Raw genomic sequence first — 22,198 nt, forward strand, 5'->3', positions numbered from 1 at the left:
GGTGAATTCAAGACAGGCGAGAAGACAACTGATTGATTAAAGTTGACAACAACTACTCCGAATCAGAAGTCAATTGATTATGATGACCTAAAGAACGAAGAAGAAAGCCGTCGGAAGGAACAGTCTCTCTCCTGTCTCAATAGTAGTAGAACTGGTATGGTTTGGTCTGGTATTGTTTGGAATCGGCTGCTGCTGCCCCTGAATCGCAGACCCCGGTGGAGAAGCAAACACAAGCAAACAAGCAAACGTTACACGTGACTCTGGGCCCCAGATAGCGCTAGTACTAATTAGCGCAAGTGTCTTCGGACTCGGATTAACAAATGATCAGCTCTCTTATCGCCCGTTTAGGAAGACGATTTTTTTGAAGATCGGTTCCAGGTGAAGACTGAGAAGCTACGCACGCTTATCAGAGACAATGAAGACAGATTTTAAGGTGAGTTTAAATCTTGACCTCCTTGCGACCGCAACTCTGACTCAAGCGCAGTTCTCCAACCTTCTGGGGACGGTATACCGCAAAGGAAATCTTCTCTTCACGCCCGATGGAAACTGCTTGCTTTCCCCTGTAGGCAATAGGGTCACAGTTTTCGACCTTGTCCAGTATGTTGGGTCTCTTCCTTGCTGCGAAATACTCGGCGGATTTTCGAGCTGACTGGATGATCGTGCTGAAGGAACACATCATACACACTTCCATTCTCGCATCGCACCAATATCGATCGTTTAGATCTTTCGCCCCGCGGCAACCTTCTGCTCTCTGTTGACGAGAATGGCCGGGCTATCTTGACGAATTTCGTTCGCAGAATCGTAATCCATCATTTCTCCTTTAAAGGTCGAGTCACTGCACTCAAATTCTCGGCAACGGGTCGTCATTTCGCTGTCGGAGTGGGAAGACGGTTGCAGATCTGGCACACACCTTCGACACCCGGTACCGATAATAACGGAGAGATCGAATTCGCACCCTTTGTTCTGCACCGAGACCTTGCCGCTCATTTCGATGTCATCCAGAATATTGAATGGTCCAGTGACTCACGCTTCCTCCTTACCGCATCCAAAGACCTCACAGCACGGATATGGAGTTTAGATCCGGAAGAAGGCTTCGAACCCACCACACTGGCTGGACATCGTCAAGGCGTCAAGGCAGCCTATTTCACAGCGGATCAAGAATCCGTGAGTCGAACCGAAATATTTACGGGATTCCCTTGCTGACACCATCCAAGATCTACACGATCAGTTCCGATGGAGCTCTTTTCAGGTGGGAGTACGTGACTAAGAAAGATCCGGATACGATGGAAGATATTGCCGAATCTCGTTGGCGGATTGTCAAAAAGGACTACTTCATGCAAAACGATGCCAAGGTCAACTGTGCTACATTTCACGCCCCTTCGAATCTCTTGGTTGTAGGTTTCTCCAACGGCCTTTTCGGCCTGTACGACCTGCCGGACTTCAACCCGATTCATCAATTGAGGTATGACTCTTCTTATTTGATAGTGGGCTGCGATGCTGACTAGTCTTAGTGTCTCTCAGAGTAACATCGACTTCGTGACAGTCAATAAATCCGGTGAGTGGTTGGCCTTTGGCTCGTCGAAGCATGGTCAATTGCTCGTGTGGGAATGGCAATCGGAGTCCTATATCTTGAAGCAGCAGGGTCACTTGGACTCCATGAACGCTCTTGCCTACTCCCCAGATGGGCAAAAGATTGTCACTGCCGCGGATGATGGAAAAGTAAAGGTCTGGGATGTCAAGTCCGGCTTTTGCATTGTCACGTTCACCGAGCATTCGAGCGGAGTCACTGCGTGCCAATTCGCCAAGAAAGGAAGTGTTTTATTTACCGCATCTCTGGATGGCTCAGTGAGGGCATGGGATCTTATTCGTTATCGCAACTTCCGAACCTTCACTGCGCCATCCCGTACGTCTTTCACCTCTCTCGCCGTCGACCCAAGTGGTGAGGTCATTTGCGCCGGGTCCCCAGATTCTTTCGATATCCATGTGTGGTCGGTACAGACAGGACAACTCCTTGACCAGCTGTCCGGTCACGAAGGACCCGTATCGTCACTCGCGTTCGCCGCGGACGGGAACCATCTAGTTAGCGGTAGCTGGGACCGTACTGTCCGAGTATGGAGCATTTTCGGAAGGACGCAGACTAGCGAACCTTTGCAGCTCATGTCAGATATTCTGAATGTGGCATTCCGACCTGACGGGAAGCAGGTTGCCGCGTCTACCCTCGACGGTCAGTTGACCTTCTGGTCAGTGGAGAACGCAGTCCAGGAAGGAGGAATCGATGGTCGTCGCGATGTGTCCGGTGGCCGCAAAATGGGCGATCGTGTGACTGCCGCGAACTCGGCAGCAACAAAATCTTTCAATTGCATCACATACAGCGCTGACGGCTCTTGTATCCTAGCTGGAGGCAACAGCAAGCACATTTGCCTGTATGATGTGAGATCGGGCGCACTGCTCAAGAAATATACAGTCAGTGTCAACACTTCTCTAGACGGCACCCAGGAATTCTTGAACAGTCGTGATTTGACAGAGGCTGGCCCTCGAGGTCTCATTGACGAGACAGGCGAAGCCTCGGATCTTGAAGATCGCATTGACCGTAGCCTTCCCGGCGCGAAGCGCGGCGATGCTGGGACACGTAAGACTCGGCCCGAAGTGCGTGTCACTGCTGTCGACTTCTCCCCAACCGGGCGCGCATTCTGTGCAGCTTCGACGGAAGGACTTCTCATTTACAGTCTTGACACCGAGTTTGTCTTCGATCCGTTCGACCTCGATATCGATATCACTCCCACCAGTATCCTTGCCACCCTTGAAGCTGCCAAGAAGGCGCACTCAATGGACACAGCAGACGATGACAATACGTTCTTGAAAGCGTTGGTCATGGCTTTCCGTCTTAACGAGTCGAAGCTGATCCGCGCTGTCTATGAGGCTATTCCACCCTCGGAGATTTCTTTTGTGGTACGCGCGCTCCCGACTGTCTACCTTTCTCGCTTCCTTCGATTCGTAGCCAAGGCTGCTGAAGAAACGCCTCACCTTGAGTTCAACTTGCGGTGGATTGAATCTCTCTTAAGCATCCATGGTCGCTACTTCAAAGATAACGCAGGCACACTCGCAACAGAACTGCGTGCCATACAGCGGGCTGTTGATGACATCCGGGAGAATTTGAGAAAACTGACGGAGAAGAATCTGTACGATCTAAACTATCTCCTCTCGAAGCCGGTACTCGCAGACAAAAAGAATGGCGCTCCGAAAGCCATTCAAGATTACGAAGCTGTAATCATGAACGGCGATGATGAGCCCATGTCCGATGCAGGTGGGGATGATAGGGAGGGGGAATGGGTTGGCCTCGAATGATCTTACTCACTTCGTCTTGTACCTATATACATCTCATTTGCCCTTCCCCTCGCATTGCTTATCTTCTCTTCTCGCATCTGCGTCTGGCGTTCGATTGTTTTGATATACCTGGAAAAGGGAGCAAGTAAAAGTCCTGGGGTCTTTCCTATAGCCTGTTGTTGCTTGGGTAGCATATGCTAATAGCATATCCGTTCAAATAGACCATTGATCATCTAGCAAGCTCGTCCTTGGGCACTTGTCTTCCACAACGCTCCCATTCAGTGGCACTATACCGTGTCGACTCCACTTATGCTCAGCTGTTAGACGGATATCCCCATTAGTGACTTCATATGATGGAATATGCCGTCTGATAACAGCATATCTAGCACAGCATTCACTGCATCTGGAGAAATCCAGCATTTTAATTCCTTTCATTAGCGGCTCTCTCCGTGGCTGATGGTTTGCTCATTCACCCGGCCTCACTTGCTGCACAGATATAAATACACTTCCCTATCGATGCATCTCGCCAGCTTCCCTCTTCTTACCTTCTTCAACCCTACGCCTTGATCTGCTGGTATACTCCCATTGAGTTTCATCATATCAATCAGTCGCTGAATGGTACACCATTAGCACAGCTTCGCATCGTCAGATTGTCAAGTTATCAGTCATGGCTGACCAGGCGCTCGAAATGCCGTGTTGGCCATTTGCCCTACTACTCTCCTCGTCTATCTATTTCTACGTTTACCCACCAGGCGAGGCCCCAGCCGAAATCCCCACAGTCAGACTCAGTCGTTTCCTTCCCGACTTCATCAACCGGCTCATGTTCATTTTCGTTGCGCCTTACCTGATCAAGCACGGATATGAGAAGGTACTTACCTCTCTTTCCGCTCACATGTGTCATCCGCATGCTGACCGGCCTTGCAGTACAGAGATCAGCCCTACCGTGTCCTCAAGGCAGATGGCGACTTGCTTGTGTTGCCTCCAAAGTACCTTCCGGAGATTCGTCACTTGCCCCCTTCCAAGCTCAGCGGCGTCGATGCACAGTTCGAGGTATGTTACCGGCTCCTGACTTTATGAGGTAAGAATTAACTGACGCCGGATGCGCAACAGAATATCCTCGGCAAATACACCAATGTTCTCATTGATAGCCATCTGCCAGTGAAGACAGTTCACAAGGGTCTGACTCCGGCTATTGGTAAGTACATGCTTTGCGTATATTTGCTTGAGGAGCGTCTGGGGTTGACGAAAGACAAATTCAAGGTCGAGTTCTTCCTCGTCTCCTTAATGAACTTCAGTTCGCCTTCCAGGTTGAAGTGCCTGACTGTGATGGTATGTCTAACTCAAGCATAATCTAGGTGAGGCATCAGACTGACAACCGCTATAGATCGCTGGGTTCCGGTCAACCTCTACGACATGATCCTGGGCCTTCTTACTCGGGCTACTTCTCGCGTCATTGTTGGAGAGGACATCTGCCGAAACCCACAGTGGCTGGAAACAGTCACCAGCTACACGGTCAATCTTGGTATCACTGTTATTTTGCTCCGTCCATTCCCCAACTTCATGCGCCCATTCGTTGCCAAGGTGCTCCCCAGCGTCAGGAAACTCCGCAGTCAGCTGCGCTTTGTTCAGAAAGAGCTGTTCATCCCGATGATCTTGGCCCGTCGCAACGCAGAGATGAAAGATCCTGCATACGAGAAGCCGGATGATTTCCTTCAGTGGATGATGGACCTTGCAAAGGACGACTTCGACAAGGACCCTGCCAATATCTCTCAGATGTTGCTTATTGTGATGGCTTTGGCGGTTATCCACACGAGCTCTATGCTGATGACCCATGTTATCTACGATCTTATGATTCGACCTGAGTACATTGAACCTCTTAGGGAAGAGATCCGCGAGACTCTGAAAGACGGATGGGACAAGGCGACTCAGGCTTCCTTCGCCTCTCAGCGTCGCCTGGACAGCTTTATGAGAGAATCGCAGCGTTTCAACCCCACTGGAGAACGTGAGTGCATCCCTTTTGATGTGCAATATTATGCTCGTTATGCTAACACTTTTGCCCCTGTCAGTGTCTACTCACCGCATGGTTATGGAGAAGATGGTACTTTCTGACGGCCTGACCCTCGAAAAAGGCACGCATATCTGCTTCCCTTCAAAACCTATGGGCATGGATGACTCTATCATTGAGGACGCTCTTACCTTCAAGGGATTCCGTTGGTGTGAAGACCCCGAAGCAAGAAACACAAGCCTTGTCAGCATCAGCCCATCCAACATGCATTTCGGCTACGGTAGACAAGCTTGCCCTGGCCGTTTCTTCGCTGCGAACACGAACAAGGCAGTCTTGAGTCGCTTGATTGCAGACTACGAGTTCAAATTTGAGGACGACAACGGCAAAAGGCCGAGCAACCTCACTCTTGGGGAGCAGATTATGCCTAATATGTACACGAAGATTCTTCTGAAGAAGAGAGACGTCGTTTGATGGGAGAGATTGGAGAGAGACAGAGGTGTGAGTTTTGCCTTAAAAGTATGGTTTGTTGGAGGGGTTTTTGAGGAAAGGATAGATGGTCAGACTGGATATTGATATTGATCTTTGATTTTTTGAATCTCCACTCATTTATTGGGCGCCTATGAGCACTGGCATATCCATTATTCTTGTTTATTTTTGTTGCTACCTAGTTCAGACGAAGAAAATCCAAAAAAAAAAGAAATATTTCATTATCTCAACAATCCGATCCAGGATATCAGATATCCATATATGAAGATATATACAAAAGGACTAAAAGATAGCCACCGCATTAGGAGGACTCGCTACGCCCCCAGGAACCTGTTGGTATCCAACGACCTCGTCAGCACAACCCACTCACCCACAACCAAAAAGCACAGCATAACAACTGACTCACCTTCAACGGCACACTCGACAAGAAGAAACTCCACCGATTCGTCTTCGCACAATACTCCGCCACCCCCTCGAGATCAAAATACTCCCCAATGGGCATCCCCCAGCCAGCCAGCAACCACTGATGCAGCTGAAACTCCGGCGGCCCTTCAGGGCCCGCGATGGGCGCAGGCTCGAAACTAGGCGAGTCGCTCGCTACGGCAGCGAACTGGTTCTCCCACAGCCAGCGGAGAGTGGCCTCTCCGGCCTCGAGGCCTGCAAATTGAGGCGTTTCACGCTGAGCAATGGCCAGCTCTTCGTCCGGGGAGAGCTTGTCGTAGGCGGCTGCGAAGCCTGTGCGGAGGAAGAGGATGTCGCCGGGGCGGAATCGGATGTCGTTCTCTTCCGCGATCTGCTTGATGGCAGAGAGGGGGATCTTGGTTGTGGTGAAGGGGCTGAGGGGGATGGAGTTCTTCGTTGCCCAAGAGGCGTAGTCGATTAGGACGCCTCTGCCGACGATCCCGCCGTGCTTGACCCATGCTGGAGCTGTGAGTTGGAAGCAGTCGGATTGTATCAGGCAGACTTACCATCAATTCCGATCACAGGGGAGTGTTTCAAGTCCTCCAGTGAATGTCCGTTAAAGTAGCACTTATGTGTATGGTTCCCTATCGCGCAGTGCGTCTGTCAACCTACTCCTCTGACTCGCATCAGCATATTGATGGCCAGGGCACAATCTTACCGTAATGCCTGAATCCATCCCACTGCGTACTACACTGTGTATTGAAGACAAGGATATCATCATTCACAATACGCGGCGCCTTGTTCACCAACTCCCGCGCAAACGGCTTGCGCCCGAAACTCGGATTCTTGATTCGATCGAGTGGCAGATCAAGCGAGAATCGCACCCCGTCTCGAATCTCCTCTGCTGCTGCCCTGCGCACTGTTTCAGGCGTGAGCAGGTTCAGCATCCCCAGCTCGTTGTCCTTGCCGAATAGACCCCATGCGTTCCCTGGAGGCCCTGAGGGGTCGATGGTGAGGTTGTCGAAGGCGGGGAGGGGAGTGGTTACAGATCCCATGTCTGTATGCTTTTCAAGGAATACAATACTGATAACTGTAGAAAAAGGATAGTTCAGCTAAATGAAGAAGGAGATTGGTGATAATAGAGACAATGCGCCATCTCGCATATCATCCCCGCATCAAAGACCTTCCCCAAAGATACTCCATATTCGGATATTTCTCCATATCCAGAGCGCGGATTACCGTGCGGGGAGAATGCTTAAACAGAGGATAAACCCTCAGGCTTAACCACGAAAAGAATGTTGGTTTGTTGGATGTTTTACTAATGATACAGAGGAGCTATCTCCGTAGTAGATTTATGTATGGCCTTCTATGTATTATGCAACAAAGCCAGTCAATTGACAGACAAGTCACCGTCAACACCCAACCATGCCATAACCGAGGGTATGATACCATGTTAGAAGTTCAGATGAAGCACCCGTAACACATCGTTTACTCGGTGTTTGTAACAGCTGCACCTCTTCCTCGGTGACTACCCCTTCCTCTGGGCCCGTTTCCTCTGTCCGACCCGCGGAAACCACCGCGACCCCCACGTCCACTGCCACGATTCAATGCTTTGGGAGGCGGCACCTGCGAGTAATTCTGAGGTCGGAATTGAGGGTTGTTCTTGATCACACCTGCCTCCGGGTTGCTATTATCCACGGATACATATCCTCCACGAGTGCGGTACATCCCTCCACGACCCCTGCCGCCGCGTTGTTCACCGCCGTCACCGCTGCTGGGATGTGGGCGGAACGGTAAAGTAGTCTGCGGCGATCCTCCGTTCGCGGCACCGCGACCACCACGTCCTCTGTGAGGAGCACCGTTTCCTCGTGTGTTACCCAAGCCCGAGACAGCGCCACGGTACCAGTTGGTCAATGGAGGAGGAGCCGGAGCCTCCTTCAGCTGGCCCTGCCCATTAGGACCAAGCGGAGCACCGTATCCTGCCACGGTCAAAGGCGAAGGTTGGCTCTGTGTCTGTTGACTGGCGGCAGCCCGTGTGCTGGCGAGTAATTGACGATAGGAGACATTGAGAACGGATGACGCCAAGACGGTTTGGCCGCGGAATGGCGAGCAGCGGTCTCCCAGAGTGGTACCGCTCATGAAGGAAACATCAAAAACAACGTCAAGCAACATCGCTCGGGGCGTCCGAGTGAGGCCGACAACTGTTCCTCGAGTGGCAATGGGCACCTTGCCAGAATCTTGAGCATAGACCACACGATCTCCAAGCTTGAAAGTTTGGTTCTGCAATCGCTGCTCGACGTCTGAAGGACGCAGAAGCGCGCTTCGAGGGACACCTCTGATCTTCTTGGGCTGCATCGGAGGTTGACTCTGCACAAGTTGATCCGCATCCTGTTCAATCAACTTCACAACATCAGAATCCAACTGCTCAGCCTCAAGAGGAACCCTCTCAAAATTCTTGGCTTCCATCGCTTTGAGCCAATCTCTGATTTCCTTCATCTTCACGAGTGCAACGTCCTCCGGGTAGAAATCTGTCGGCTGGTAACGGTCCTTCTGAGGGTTACGCTGGATACCAGCAATGAACTCTGGGAATTTGATCATATACTGCTGGAGAAGATCGACTGCCTTCTGACTGAATTCCCAGCCAGACTCCCCGCGACGGGAGTACCCAAGAACTTTCTGTTTTCTCGCTTCGAACTTAAGATTCAGACCCAGATTGACGCGCTGTCCCTCCATGTCGACAGAGAACGAGGAAGTGATCTTTGCCAATACCAATGGATTCAGGCGCAGGCTGCGAGCAATGGCAAATGATGGCATATAGGGACACAGCCTCTCCGCTTGCCTGGCGCGATCTTTTCCAAACTCTGGCTCGCGGCCCTTGATTGAAGCAATCATCCCATTAACCTTGCCGTCTTCGTGTCCTGTAACGTGCACTGGTCTACCATAATTGTAATCCCCTAGGAAAAAGGCACGCGAGCCTTCCGGGAATTCCTTCTCAATGGGCAGGGCATCCCGTTCGATGAAGCGCTCATCGGGATTAATAACTTCGTCTACGACGAGCTGAAGCGCATAGTCAGTTTCCTGGCCCGGAATATCGGCGAATTCCTTGATTGTAGCACCCTCGTCTGTTTTGATCAGGCCCTTGAGAAGTTGAACGTGCACCATCGACTCAACGGGGCCAATGATAGTACCAAGTCTGCGGCTGTAGATCCCTTCAATCTTATCTGCCTTTTTCTTCCACTGATCGATTTGAGCCTCGGTGTGAGGAATGGGGATCACGTGGTTCTCCCCTTCTGGGAGGAGATAATCGAACAGCTCATCCGACACACGGATGACAAGGGCTTCTTGCAGAAACGGGTAGCCTACAAAGACACGCTTCCCGAGCTTCTGCTTGGCCAGCTCAATACTCGATCTGCTCCCCGGATCGAGTACCGTGATAACCATACTCTCGTTGCGACTTTCCTGTTGGAAAACGCAAACGCCATGGAAACCAAGCTGGCCTACATGGGGTAGAGTCTTCAAACTTGGAAAACCAGCCAATGCAGCAGCTCCAAGCTGGACACCGTCGACCAAGCCAATATAAGGTTCCAATCCATCCATGGTAGGCAGATCAAAAATGTTCTCGATGCAATGGCAGCTGGGAATATCAGGGAAGACACCGGGCAGAGACGAGGGGTAGGTGAAGTTCACTTCCGGTGAGTAAGTAAACTTGAGACTGACCCCAAACCCGTTTCGTGCTTTTTCTTCCGGAGTCAAAAGGTGCTCCTTGGTGGCAAGAGCGTCCAAGAGGCGACGTTCATCGATGAATGGAATCTTGACAACAGCCTCCCATTCCATCTTTTTGCCGTTCATATCCAATTCAAAATCACGTGGATAGAAGTCGATGATGGGAGATTCTGGAGACGTCATTAGCTCCCGAAACGCTGCAGGCACAATCTGCTTGCTTCGGTCAGGTAAGACACCCATGAGCTGCTCATAAGGCTTGAAAGGTTGACCCAGTTTGAAATTCATGTCCGCCTTCAGACCCTTGATCACATCTAGTCATGGTTAGCAAACGAACGAGATGCTCCAGAGAATCGTGACCAGGATCAAAAGGAAAGGAGTCTTTATGCTAGGTGAAAAGCCGGTACGTACCAGAAATCATAGGCGCGTAATGATACTTGAAAAACCATGGCCAAGATGCAATGCCTCTGTAGTAATAATACAGAACCCATTGAAGACCTTGCACATAATTTTCCGTCAGCTTCCGCATTTCCTCGTGGTTGTCGAGGCCCCATCCGAATTTGCTCATGTAATATTTATCTTTCCAGTCCTGGAATTTTTCCTCGTACTTCTTCTCTGCTGCTTTCTGAGCTTCCTCGGGCGAGATCTCCTGGACCTTCGCATTGTCATATCTCCGAATAACACGCTGGACGGCCATAGACGCCTCTTCATCTTCCTCCTCCTCACTGTCGTCATCCTCGTTGGCAGGAAGCTGAAGTCTAATGAATCGGTCTCCATGTTCGTCCGCAACTGTGGTCCACGGTAGTCGCAGGTCGTCTGCAAGCTGTTCTACAAACTTGCGATCACGAGCTGGAAGTGTGGGCGGAAGATCTAGAGGCTTTGAACCTGATGCCTTCTCAGGCCTGTTCAAAACATACTTTTTGACTTCTTTGAAAAGCTCCTTCTGGGCTGGCGTGAGTGTCAAGCCCTTTGGCTTCTCTTGGGGCTCAGAACCGTTCTCAGCGCCATTCCGTTTGGCGTTGATCCACCTCGCGTCAGAGTATTCGACTTCAAAAAAGCGAAACTCAACATCACTCAAAGCTTCAATAAGCATACCGAGGCGCTCCAGGTTGATGACACCTTGCTCGTTGACGTAGCCGCCCATTTTTGGCAAGACCTCCTTGTAGATCTTAAACATCAGCGAGAGGGCTCCCTCGTTAATGTGCAGATTAGGAAGATTAGGCAAGAAATCGTTTCCAACGAAGAAAGCCATCAGGATAAAGTCGTCGATGACTCTTTCCATATCAAAGGGAAAACCCAGAACTCCTTCCTGCTCCAATTCCTGAAATTCCAATTCAAGATATTCCCGGACCATACAAAGATGCAAGAGGTAGAAGTTTTGGTGCTCAAGTTCCTTAGACTTCTTCTGGACTTGGCGGCCAAATGTCACCTCCTCACGAAGTAGACAGAAATGAGGATCATGACTGAGAAGACCCAACATGATCAAGTCCGCATCAAGACCATAGAGACAGTGACGGATATTGGGGTCATAACCTGGCTGTGCTTTCGCATGCCGGATATACTCCATGATCTTATGTTCACCTTCTCCCGGTACCTCATGGCCCGAAAGCACAATATCTACCCCTTGCCAATCTTTGTCTTCCGAGATTTTCTTGTTGATGAAATACTTCAATTGTTGTGTCAGCTTCGCCATGAACTCCGTACCGGGAGTGATGCAGTTGCTGTCGAATGGATCCTCTTTCGGCATCTCGATTCCCTGGGTGATGGCCTTCTCCTTTGCAACCTCAGCATCCAGAGCTGTTCTAAACCGTCTGGCACGCTGTTGATTCATCTTCGCGCGAGGAGCGACACCGTCAACCGCCATGAAGAAGAGCTTCCTTGGCTTGATCTTGCCGTACAGATGCTCGATATAGTTGAAGATCGCTATGAACATCTTATCCTCCGTCATGCGAAATGTGGGAGAATCGCTATCTTTATGTGTACAATTATGAATAATACCATTCATGTCGAGATACAGCGCATCAAATTCAGGTATCCGATTCTCCGCAATCAACATGGAGATCGTGGGGTAGCGCTCGCTGAGCCAGCGGAAGAACTTGGGAACACCCATGGTGAATGAATGCGAAGTATATCCTAATAAGAATGAGGCAGGTTAGTCAAATCAGGCGCGGCAGCGTCGTAGACTGTTGTCGTCGTTGTGGTCGTAGCTGGTCGTCAAAACTCAATGAAGAACCCAAGCTCGGAGGCAAACCATTCACTGAATGGTAATAGTCGTAGACAAAAAAAGGAACGACTGGGTATCTTCAGGGAATGTAAGACACAAAGACGAAAAAGAAAAGGGAAAAAAGACTAGCACTGGAAGCTTAGAAAAGCGAAATAGGCGGCGGAGGCCTTTTCTGGAGGAATAGCAGTTCAATGCGATGATTATAAGTCTGAAGCAGTGACTCCTCCAAGTGACGCTCTCCGACCTTTAGAGCCCTCCGAGGCCATCCCGCCAAGCCGCTATTCCTAGAATGGAATGGCTGACTACGGCGCCAATTAACGCGCTGCCGATGGGAAGGTCGCGTTTCTCAAGTGTGAGAGCTCGATCCACAAGTCAAAGCTCTACTACACCCCCATTGAAGCTCCTATACCTTGCCAATTACCCTATAATTCCCTTTTGCGCAGGCTGAATCAGTCTGTCTGGACTTCGGAAACTATCGTGCAGATTATTACCGCACCCACGGGACATCATGGAGCCCTACGACGACGGTACACCCTCCATATTACCTTTCTTTGTGCGATAATCACTGACCTCTTTCGTCGTAGCTATTGTTGAGGAGCATGAGGAGCAGGAAGAAGAGCGTACCGAGGAGAAGATTATCAATGAAGGTATTCTAGACCGACTGACTGGCGTCGCTTTCGTGGTGGCTAATGCGGACCTTGATCAGAATACAAAACATGGAAGAAGAACGCACCTTTTCTTTATGACATGATCCTCAGCACAGCGCTAGAATGGCCCACGCTCACAACACAATGGCTTCCTGATAAGCAAGAGTGTGTTCATCATTCATCTGCTTCGCGCGCAACAATAGGCTGACTCTGCTTCAGGGTCCCGGATAAACCGTACTCTACTCATCGCCTGCTGATCGGCACACACACTTCTAGCGATGCGCAAAATTATTTGCAAATTGCTCATGTCCAACTTCCCAACCCATCTTCTCCCAATCCAGACGACTACGATGAGGAGCGCGGGGAGATCGGAGGGTATGGCAGCAGCTCTAAGAAGGCGCCCATGGAAATCAAGTTCAACATTGTGCAGAAGATTGATCACAAGGGTGAAGTCAACAAGGCCCGGTATCAGCCACAAAACCCCAACATAATCGCTACCATGTGCACAGACGGCAGGGTCATGATCTGGGATCGCTCGAAACACCCGAGTCTGCCAACGGGCCAAGTCAACCCTCAGATGGAGCTCATTGGCCATACGAAAGAGGGATTCGGTCTCAGTTGGAGTCCGCATACTGCAGGACAACTCGTTACCGGTAGCGAGGACAAGACAGTCCGAATCTGGTGAGAAAGATATATTCACTCTATCTGCGCTGGTAACTGACCATTCGACACAGGGATTTGACGACGTACTCAAAGAACAATAAGCTACTGAAGCCTTCCAGAACTTACACTCACCATTCATCCATCGTCAATGACGTTCAGTATCATCCTCTTCACTCGTCCCTTATTGGCACTGTATCCGATGACATCACTCTTCAGATTCTCGACATTCGAGAAGCAGAGACAACTCGTGCAGCTGCATCTGCAGAGGGCCAACATCGCGATGCCATCAATGCCATAGCTTTCAACCCCGCTGCCGAGACCGTTCTAGCAACCGGGTCTGCCGATAAGACGATAGGTCTTTGGGATTTGCGGAACTTGAAAACTAAATTACACTCCTTGGAAGGCCACACTGACTCTGTTACTTCGATCTCGTGGCATCCTTTTGAAGAAGCGGTTCTAGCCAGTGCGAGCTATGACCGGAAGATCGCTTTCTGGGATCTCAGTAGGGCAGGCGAGGAACAGACCCCTGAAGATGCCCAAGACGGTCCACCAGAGCTGTATGTCAATCTAGCATTTTTCGTCATTCTTGTATTCGGTGCTAATTTCCTTGCGCAGTCTCTTCCAGCACGGCGGGCATACCAATCGCATTTCCGACTTCAGTTGGAATCTCAACGATCCGTGGGTTCTTTGTTCCGCTGCCGAGGACAATCTGCTCCAGGTATGGAAAGTCGCCGATGCGATTGTTGGCAAGGATTTGGAGGATGTGCCAACCGAGGAGCTGGAACCTTGATTTTAGAGCGAGTTGATGGATGATGATCTCGAAAATATTGATACCTGTACCGTGTGGTCTAGTCAACTACTTTGTCAACAGTATACAGCATAGCTACGCATAGTAGTGCAATTGTTAAATATCAAGTGTGAAAACGTTCAACAATTGAAAAAAAGCTGGAGTGTATCCGGTAGATTTCCTTTCAATAATTGAAGTTGTAGCGAAAACAAACAGGAGAAAACCCGAATGTTGGACTGGCCATATCAGCCAGCCCTTATCAGGACGGTTGGGTCCCATACTCTTTCTCGCTACTCAGCAGGTAGTTGATCGTCTGTGGCAGAAGAAATATAGAACTGTTATATGACTCGATCATAGATAACCACTGTGGACCGAGTACCAGGTCATGCCAAAGCGTGCAAGAGTTGGAGACTCTTCTTCCCTCAACCTGATATCCATACTCCATACACTTCTGTTGTAACTGACTTCTCATCATTGAAGATAACAATTGCGCTCATGTAGCTAAATTCATGTACCAGGAAATGCCGAGGCTACTGCAGTAGAACCATTCACGCACGACAGATGCACGTCATGTATGGATGAATTTGACTTCAGGACAGAAATTGACATTTCATTTCCATCTCATGGTGTTACTTTAAAAAAGGCATTCAATACTCAAGACTTCATTGGAGGCAATACAATGTCTGTCATTGCTCGTCACAGGGGATGACTCAAACCGCCAGTATCAACTAACTAACTATGTATAATAATCATTAATCAGCGTAGGGAGTAGATGTGCCTCAGGCCACTAATTTAACCTGAACTACGCCAAACTGGGACTAGCCCAATCCCCCGCCTGCAAGTCAGCTCTCCAATGGTTGTTAACGCACCAATCATTTTGTCCTGTGCGCAGGCGGTGAGAGATTCAATGAAATCAGATCGGCGTTGGACGACTTTCGGAGGGTCCAGTTCGCTCCGAAAAAAAGAAGAATCAATCGCCATAGCGGAATTATGTAGCTAGCTAAGTGCCTAGTAATACAGAACGCCCACCTCCGTTGAACTAAACTTTTCCCCCCTCTTCCTCTCCTCAAAATAAATGGTGATTATTCTCTCGCTGCTTGTTTGTTCAATTTAGGACGTCCTCCATTGTCTTGTTCTAAGTGCTCTATCCGGTTGCTCATCTGATTGATTCTGTGATCAAGGCGCCGCTACAAATCTCATCCTCCTTATCGCCCCTCCACTTTTGTATTTTCAGATTACCTCTAAGGATCAGTCAGCCATGGGCTCCGGATCTCCTCCTCCAGGCCCAAAGCCTAAGTCCGCTATTCCATCTCACCTTCTTAATGGTAGCTCTCCTCTTCACCCTTCCAATACCACTGGCGTTCGTGATGCTCGTGAGCGCGAAAGTCTAAACTCATCCATCCGTTCCTCTTTTGCTCCTCGCATTCCCGCTGAGTTCAACTTGCCGGAAATAGAAACACATCCTGTCAGTGATGCCGACAATACCTATAATGGAGCTGTTCGGAATTCAGGCATTGCCAGGTAGATTAGATCTTGTTGACCAAAAAGAACAAGGCTCATCCCATTCATCCAGGCCTACCCTGAGCGATCCCCCGCGAGACCCCAGAGATGAGGGCGGTGCTTTAACCCCCCCGGCAACTGTCAGTCGACCATCGAGCCCGTACACTTCGAATCCTCCAATTGACTTTGACGGGTTGAGTTGGCCTTGTGAGTCACTGTCGTGGTCTTGGCTTTTGGATTGCTGTCTCATTGACTTTGTGAATAGGCCCCGGCACAAGAGCACGGTTGGAATCCACCCCTGAACAAACCGAAGAGCGCATTCAGAAACTTGCAGGTGCTGTAAGAACCATCTTTGAATGCATTGGAGAGGACCCGGAGAGAGAAGGTTTGCGGGAGACCCCCGAGAGATATGCCAAGGCCATGCTCTACTTCACCAAAGGCTACGAAGAGAATGTCAGGGATCTTGTCAATGGAGCAGTTTTCCATGAGGACCACGATGAACTGGTTATCGTCAAGGATATTGAGGTGTTCTCCCTCTGCGAACATCACATGGTACCTTTTACTGGAAAGGTAAGAATGGCATCCATGTCCTTCGAAATACATCCACTGACGAAAGTCCTTGGGATGCAGATGCACATCGGATACATCCCTGACCGTCGGGTGCTTGGTCTTTCTAAGCTAGCCCGATTGGCAGAGATGTTCTCCCGAAGACTTCAGGTGCAAGAACGTCTCACCAAGCAAGTCGCCCTCGCCATCTCGGAGGTTCTGAAGCCCCGCGGCGTTGGTGTCGTCATGGAATCTTCCCACCTTTGTATGGTGATGCGCGGTGTTCAGAAGACCAGCAGCACCACTACAACCAGCTGTATGCTTGGTTGCATGCGGTCCAGCGCGAAGACCCGGGAAGAGTTCTTGACGCTCCTCAATAGGAAGTGACGCTTTCACTGACTCAGAATATCTGTGTTTTAAGATTTGTTACCCCGTTTAACAGTGGATGACATTCATGATTTGCATAAGGAGTTATGGTGGTTTACCTTTCAACAGGTCATCGGGTGTTGGCATTTCGTTTTCTGGATGATGTCGCGTGCAAGGAGTTCTGCTTTTCTTATTATAACGCAAAAGACTCTTTTCATCTCTGCATATGCAAGTCCTATGTTATAATCTTCTCTTCCGTCTTTTGTTGTTCCGGATCTTCGAGACATCTTACGAATTTTGGTTTATTTATACGCACAGAGTTGGAGGGCCGGAGATAGGTGGCAGGACGAAAACAAATAGAAGACGGAAATACAGGCCCTCACTGACATATAGGCGTCCTATATACCATTCCTGGATGTTGGACTCGGGGCTAGTCACTTGGCTGGCGTGTTTGATTGATTCAACACTACAATCACTTTGCAGGTTCAGAAACCGACTTTGTTTGCCACTTATTCAGCATACTATAAGGTCACTGCTACAATATTTCTGATGAATACGCATCTCCTTGAATTGATAACTAACATACTGAAACTGTCCTTGGCCGAGTCTGTGCCCTAATCACCCTCTGTTGAAAGGTGAATCTCAACGGAGATCTGCCATCTAGAGTCTTCTACTGTGGGGAAGCAGTAGTGAGAGGTCAAGCATCGTGCTTTGGACCGCTGGTCTGAGTCAGGTGGTGGTGTGCTTGATATTCACTGTCAACACGCGTGTCAAAATTCACTACACGATGATCTCGAGTCCTTGTTTACATCTCTTTCTTGTTTATCACTCTCCTCTTGACGCGACTTTACCCAACCTCTGTATCTCTTAACAAACATTTCCTTCAAGTCAATCTTTGCTCGGAATTTATGTAGATAGTGTTCATTTACCAACAACAGGTCTGTCTTTCTCTTCATCGCACCTGAGTCTTCGAGAAGAAACGCCAATGGCGCGAACTATTCAGAGTGAGTTGATTCCAAGCGCTCATGGAAGTGGGGAAAGGATTATAGCTAATGACAGGTACTCTCTAGCGGACCGCAAACAGTCCAAAGCACCCACCAGACCAGAACGCACTCCTGATGAGTTGGAGGCCGGCGAAGCTCTAATCCTCCTCTCCAGGGGATATGGAGAGCGCACAGCAGGCACGAGGCAGCCATCAAACACCAACATGCAGACACAAAACGATCAGGGTAACCACCAAACACAGAACAACCGGGGTATGCCCGCGAATGCCAATCCTCGTCCTCGTCAAAACATGACATTGGCCCAGGCAGGTGGTAGGACGCAGACGCCTCAAAACGTTCCACAGCAACCTGCGAATGCTGCCGTGCCAGCAATGCAAGCGGCCCCGTATTGGAACGCCAACGGACTCCCAGCCGCAGCACCCGGCGCCAGGCCAGAGCGAGTTGCTTTGACGGGCCAGGAGGCGCTGCAGGCATATCTGATCAGACAGCAGATCCTTGCAGGTGTGGCTCCCCAGGACCTTATCATGATGAGAGGACCACCGCAGCATGGACGTCAAGCCATCCCACCACTGGTGCAGATAACGAACCAAGGTGTTTATGCTCCTGTCATACCTCCCGCGACATTCAACGGCGTGTTTCACCCATTTCCGATGTTGCCTCTTCAGCAGAACATACCAAATGCACCGGTACCTACGGGCGCAGCTGGTGTTCCCTATCCTGCTGTCGCACCTGGTATTCCTGCTCAAGCCGCTCAAGCCGCTAGAGCACCACAGTGTCATTGTCCTCCTAATGGACCTATGATGCCACAGGCAGCTGGCCAGTTCCAGGTCCAACAACCCCTGAACAGAAATCATCCTAATGTAGCAGCAGCAATGGCTCGTTTGAACGCTAACCGGCCTGCTCAGAACCGAGAGGTCTTTCCAGCGGCTATGCAGCTCAACGGGCAGCAGCCTCAAGGCACATATCCTCTACCCGTCAGGACTTTAGCGGAAGGGAACGTGAACATGCCCGCGAATAATGCGCCAGTGAGAGATAATGGAGCTCTTGATAAGACTGCTGGATCTCAACGTCACTCGCGCAGAACACCACAAATCAAAACCGAGTCTCCTGCGCCTGAGGCGGTCCTTGCAAATCAAGTTGACCATACGGACATTCGGAGGACTGTACCCGAGGCGAACGGACGCAGACGTCTGATTCCTCAACCGCATATTGCACTTCAGCCTCCCAACGACGGGCATAGACCTGCATCCAATGGCCCCGACCCTAGAGAATCTTCGGCCACCCCGACTGCTGCAGCGCAAAGCTTAACCAGCGTCGCGCAGCACAGTCGCAACGAAAGCAAAAACATCAGACGCAATAATTACAACATGCTCAGGTCCTTCATTTATCACCCGTCTATGGCGTTTTTGGCCTTTGATCATCTTGAAATAGAGGACGTGATCAATCTGCATCTTACCTGCAAGCGTTTCCATCAATTTGTGAGGAGCGTTCTGGCAATAATTGTCATGCGTAAGGCGGCACAGAAAGCGCCAGAGTCGCTGCGCACATTTCCATTCCTTTGCTATTATGGACTTTGTGATCGATGGTCGGCGCCACCCGGGCTGAGATTGAATGATGTAACTTACATCATACCCTCAGTCCGGTGGCTGAAGATGATCCTGTATCGTGAGGCAGTCGTGAAAGACATCATGGAGCGCATGGCTGACATGGGCTGGAAACTGCCCAACAGATGTGCCACGGTTGTGAAGAAGCTCTGGTTCTTGATGGATATTCCCGACAACAGACGTCGCACCTGGACGATCAGGAAGAAGACACTGTGGACTGACAACGATCTATTCCTCGCAGCTTATTTCATTGTGCAGCTGGATATGCTCTTCACCGACAGTCGCGCGAGGAAGAAGCAAGGTAGCATGAGACGCCTGCTCATGGCCCAGCCTAGCTTGGCTCTGCTGTGGGATGTTCTCAGGGACGCCGCGTTGACTACGCATTACGAGACTCTCAAGGCATACGTGCGCTGGCAGTATACTCCCCCGGCACACGAAGCGGGGTTGTTTGTTTTCGGCGTGCCACCCAATGAGGTTGGTTCTCTACAGTGGGAAGGATACGGCCGAAGGGCAAGAAATGTCAAATTCCAGCGACCAGACGAGTTGGTTTTGAGGGAGATCAAGGATCGGAACCTTGACATGCAGCGTATGTATGTGGACATTATTCTTTCTGATGAGCTGGAGCCGAAGGAGGATGCTTCGCCATACAGGTGGCATGAGGAGATCATGAAGGAGTTTGTGAACTTGCCTTGGTTGCAGGTCGTGAACTTGAAATGACTGAATAACTGCATGACTGAGGTACAATGAGGCCTGTTATGTTCAATGTGGATGATGACTTAAAGATCTGAGGGAATCGAGGTAACTTGGTGGATGGTTTCGGCGGTTTCTGTTAGTGTAGATACGGTATCGCTCTTTCAAAGCGAGCAATGTAAGTAGTACTCGATACTTCTAAATAGCACCATGAAAGATTCATTCTTTGAACGAAGTTACCTACACCTGTCAACATGAGAAGCACTCGATAATTCTCCAGGAGTCAACAGCTGTTGAGGATGATACTCCGTTGACCGCCGTGTCAAATCACGTGCCGTCGGAGCGGCCTTTTTTGTCTCCGCAAGTCCGAACAGGAAGAAGCCACAACTTGACATCCTCCAACGGACAGCATCAGCCATCATCTCGTATACTTGCCAATAGGTCCCAAGATATGGCATATCACCATAAGATAGATTTTGACTCAGCAGGTGAGGGCAATACTGTACTTTTTTCTGATGCTTGTCACATTTGGGATGGTCGATGGTCGCCAGCCGGGCAGTCCTCGGCACTTACCCTGACCAAGCCCACCATGCCGTTGTTTCACACATCAACACCACGAACCAAGACGTTGAATTGCTACGACGCTACTGGGATGACTGAAATTTCTACGGCAATCGCATGTTCTTATTTTTGATTTTATCTTCCAATCCCGCATGCAAGAAGCCCACTTTCGTTTCGGTGATTATCCACCAGGTACGCTTCTCACATGATTGCATTTGAGCTGTCAGGACTGCTAGTACAGAGACTAGCTCACAGATCAAGTCCACGGACAGTTTCTCACGGAGTGACAAGAAACTCGGTTAAGTATACTGAGCCTCCACTGTACCTTTATCAGTCAAATTCTGGTTTACCGGCGTCGCCTGAAGGTGCCCAACATGCGAATATTCGCAGTAAAACACGGATGATCTAGGTGATATGTCGACATGTTTGTGTGTTTCGTCATTCGTGGGTAGATATCAACAGCAAAGACCAAGTATCACTCTGTTGATGTACCCCATTTTGTGGTTCGATAAGAGGTTCCCGGACAGGCGGTACCTTCTGGGCACAGCTCAAGATGTCTCATCCACTGCGCGCATACAGGTTGCAGCGGATTAGAACCGACTATATTCGAGGGTTCCATTGCAGCTTAGGCTGATGCTCAAGTACTAACAAAACCAGGGAGAGCCGTGGCCTTGCACTCAAACTTCGTTGACGGGATTAGTCCTAAACGTCCTCAAGTGTCTCCCTGGTCACGCTGTCTGTTGCTTGTCTTTTGCTTGCCGTAGATAGGGCTTTTTTCCCGACCAAGAAGCAACGAAAGATGTCTTTCACAGGCAAGGGGCTCCTGAGCCAGGCGCGGGAAAGAAACTGGAAGCTGAGCATCCGAGGAAGAATGACGCACGAGCATAGCTCGGACATCATCTTTCTTGATATTGATTAAGGGAGAGATAAGACATGGAAAGAGCAAAGAGTGAGAGAAACAGGCCAGTCAACGATCTCCAGATTGTGCCTGTTTTTACCCCATGGTATCAAGGCCAAACATGAGGCATAAGTGGACGCTTCTTCATGGAAGGACAGTGTTCCATGCTGGCCAAGCTAAGTGAGCAGAATCCGTGGCAGCAGCACTGTACTCATGCTGGCTCGGTCCTCCAAACGCCCTCTACTTGCAGCCAGGTTCCATCGAGCAACATTCGTAGTAGATCCGGCAGTGTGTCAGGCGAATACAGACAGCAGTGGAAGCTCAACCTTGGGAGGAGCAGAGTATTAGCTTGTCGACTCGTCAAGTCCACTCGTGCTATCTATGTTCCATCAGGTGGACACATGATAGCTTGAACGGCTTCCCAGCACCTCACCGCATAGATGAACAACTAGTAGAATCAGTACCGTCACTGGTCGGCGTGACAGTTACTGTTCACAAGTCACATAATTTTGAGGTGTGGCCTTTTTGTTTGAGCGAAATCCCAGGTGCGTCTTCTCTCTCAGGGGATTTTCCATCCAGGCTTTCCCCACTAATCCTTCCCTTTAACCGAGTGAGTTGCGTTCCCATGTTCCCTTGCTTTTTTCCTTTTTTGTCACTGCGCACTCACAGCGATATACTCCCACCAGCTCCCTTTCCACCTCGGAAAAACCAACCCTCCGCAACACCCATTCATGCTTCTTTCCCGCCTGACAAGACTTACCAAAAGTGAAC

General features: G+C 49.9%; 7 protein-coding genes across 7 annotated transcripts; 5 read left to right on the forward strand and 2 right to left on the reverse strand.

The window, feature by feature from the left end:
• Positions 1-415: 415 nt before the first annotated feature.
• Positions 416-3,345, forward strand: CDV56_101808 (snoRNA-binding rRNA-processing protein PWP2; the record flags this gene model as incomplete). The annotated part of the gene is made up of 5 exons (XM_026755427.1): positions 416-433; positions 485-597; positions 669-1,164; positions 1,215-1,462; positions 1,512-3,345. The coding sequence occupies 5 exons, from the start codon at positions 416-418 to the stop codon at positions 3,343-3,345; spliced, it is 2,709 nt and encodes a 902-aa protein (XP_026614075.1).
• A 646-nt stretch (positions 3,346-3,991) lies between these two features.
• Positions 3,992-5,800, forward strand: CDV56_102306 (cytochrome P450; the record flags this gene model as incomplete). The annotated part of the gene is made up of 6 exons (XM_026755925.1): positions 3,992-4,192; positions 4,249-4,374; positions 4,435-4,519; positions 4,585-4,653; positions 4,709-5,326; positions 5,391-5,800. The coding sequence occupies 6 exons, from the start codon at positions 3,992-3,994 to the stop codon at positions 5,798-5,800; spliced, it is 1,509 nt and encodes a 502-aa protein (XP_026614076.1).
• Positions 5,801-6,097: 297 nt separating this feature from the next.
• On the reverse strand, positions 6,098-7,272 carry CDV56_102587 (uncharacterized protein; the record flags this gene model as incomplete). Its single annotated transcript, XM_026756206.1, has 4 exons — positions 6,098-6,145; positions 6,222-6,736; positions 6,784-6,861; positions 6,936-7,272. 4 exons carry the CDS (start codon positions 7,270-7,272, stop codon positions 6,098-6,100), a joined length of 978 nt encoding a protein of 325 aa, XP_026614077.1.
• Positions 7,273-7,705: 433 nt separating this feature from the next.
• Positions 7,706-12,047, reverse strand: CDV56_102784 (chromatin-binding exonuclease XRN1; the record flags this gene model as incomplete). The annotated part of the gene is made up of 2 exons (XM_026756403.1): positions 7,706-10,251; positions 10,349-12,047. 2 exons carry the CDS (start codon positions 12,045-12,047, stop codon positions 7,706-7,708), a joined length of 4,245 nt encoding a protein of 1,414 aa, XP_026614078.1.
• A 622-nt stretch (positions 12,048-12,669) lies between these two features.
• On the forward strand, positions 12,670-14,261 carry HAT2 (WD repeat RBAP46/RBAP48/MSI1 family protein; the record flags this gene model as incomplete). Its single annotated transcript, XM_026756979.1, has 6 exons — positions 12,670-12,688; positions 12,746-12,808; positions 12,868-12,973; positions 13,028-13,489; positions 13,543-14,028; positions 14,087-14,261. The coding sequence occupies 6 exons, from the start codon at positions 12,670-12,672 to the stop codon at positions 14,259-14,261; spliced, it is 1,311 nt and encodes a 436-aa protein (XP_026614079.1).
• Positions 14,262-15,516: 1,255 nt separating this feature from the next.
• Positions 15,517-16,691, forward strand: GCH1 (GTP cyclohydrolase I; the record flags this gene model as incomplete). Its single annotated transcript, XM_026757281.1, has 3 exons — positions 15,517-15,779; positions 15,832-15,965; positions 16,024-16,691. The coding sequence occupies 3 exons, from the start codon at positions 15,517-15,519 to the stop codon at positions 16,689-16,691; spliced, it is 1,065 nt and encodes a 354-aa protein (XP_026614080.1).
• A 964-nt stretch (positions 16,692-17,655) lies between these two features.
• Positions 17,656-19,995, forward strand: CDV56_103877 (uncharacterized protein; the record flags this gene model as incomplete). Its single annotated transcript, XM_026757496.1, has 2 exons — positions 17,656-17,674; positions 17,741-19,995. 2 exons carry the CDS (start codon positions 17,656-17,658, stop codon positions 19,993-19,995), a joined length of 2,274 nt encoding a protein of 757 aa, XP_026614081.1.
• Positions 19,996-22,198: the final 2,203 nt, after the last annotated feature.

The sequence above is a fragment of the Aspergillus thermomutatus genome (genome assembly GCF_002237265.1).
Source record: "Aspergillus thermomutatus strain HMR AF 39 chromosome Unknown NODE_105, whole genome shotgun sequence".
Taxonomy (NCBI): domain Eukaryota; kingdom Fungi; phylum Ascomycota; class Eurotiomycetes; order Eurotiales; family Aspergillaceae; genus Aspergillus; species Aspergillus thermomutatus.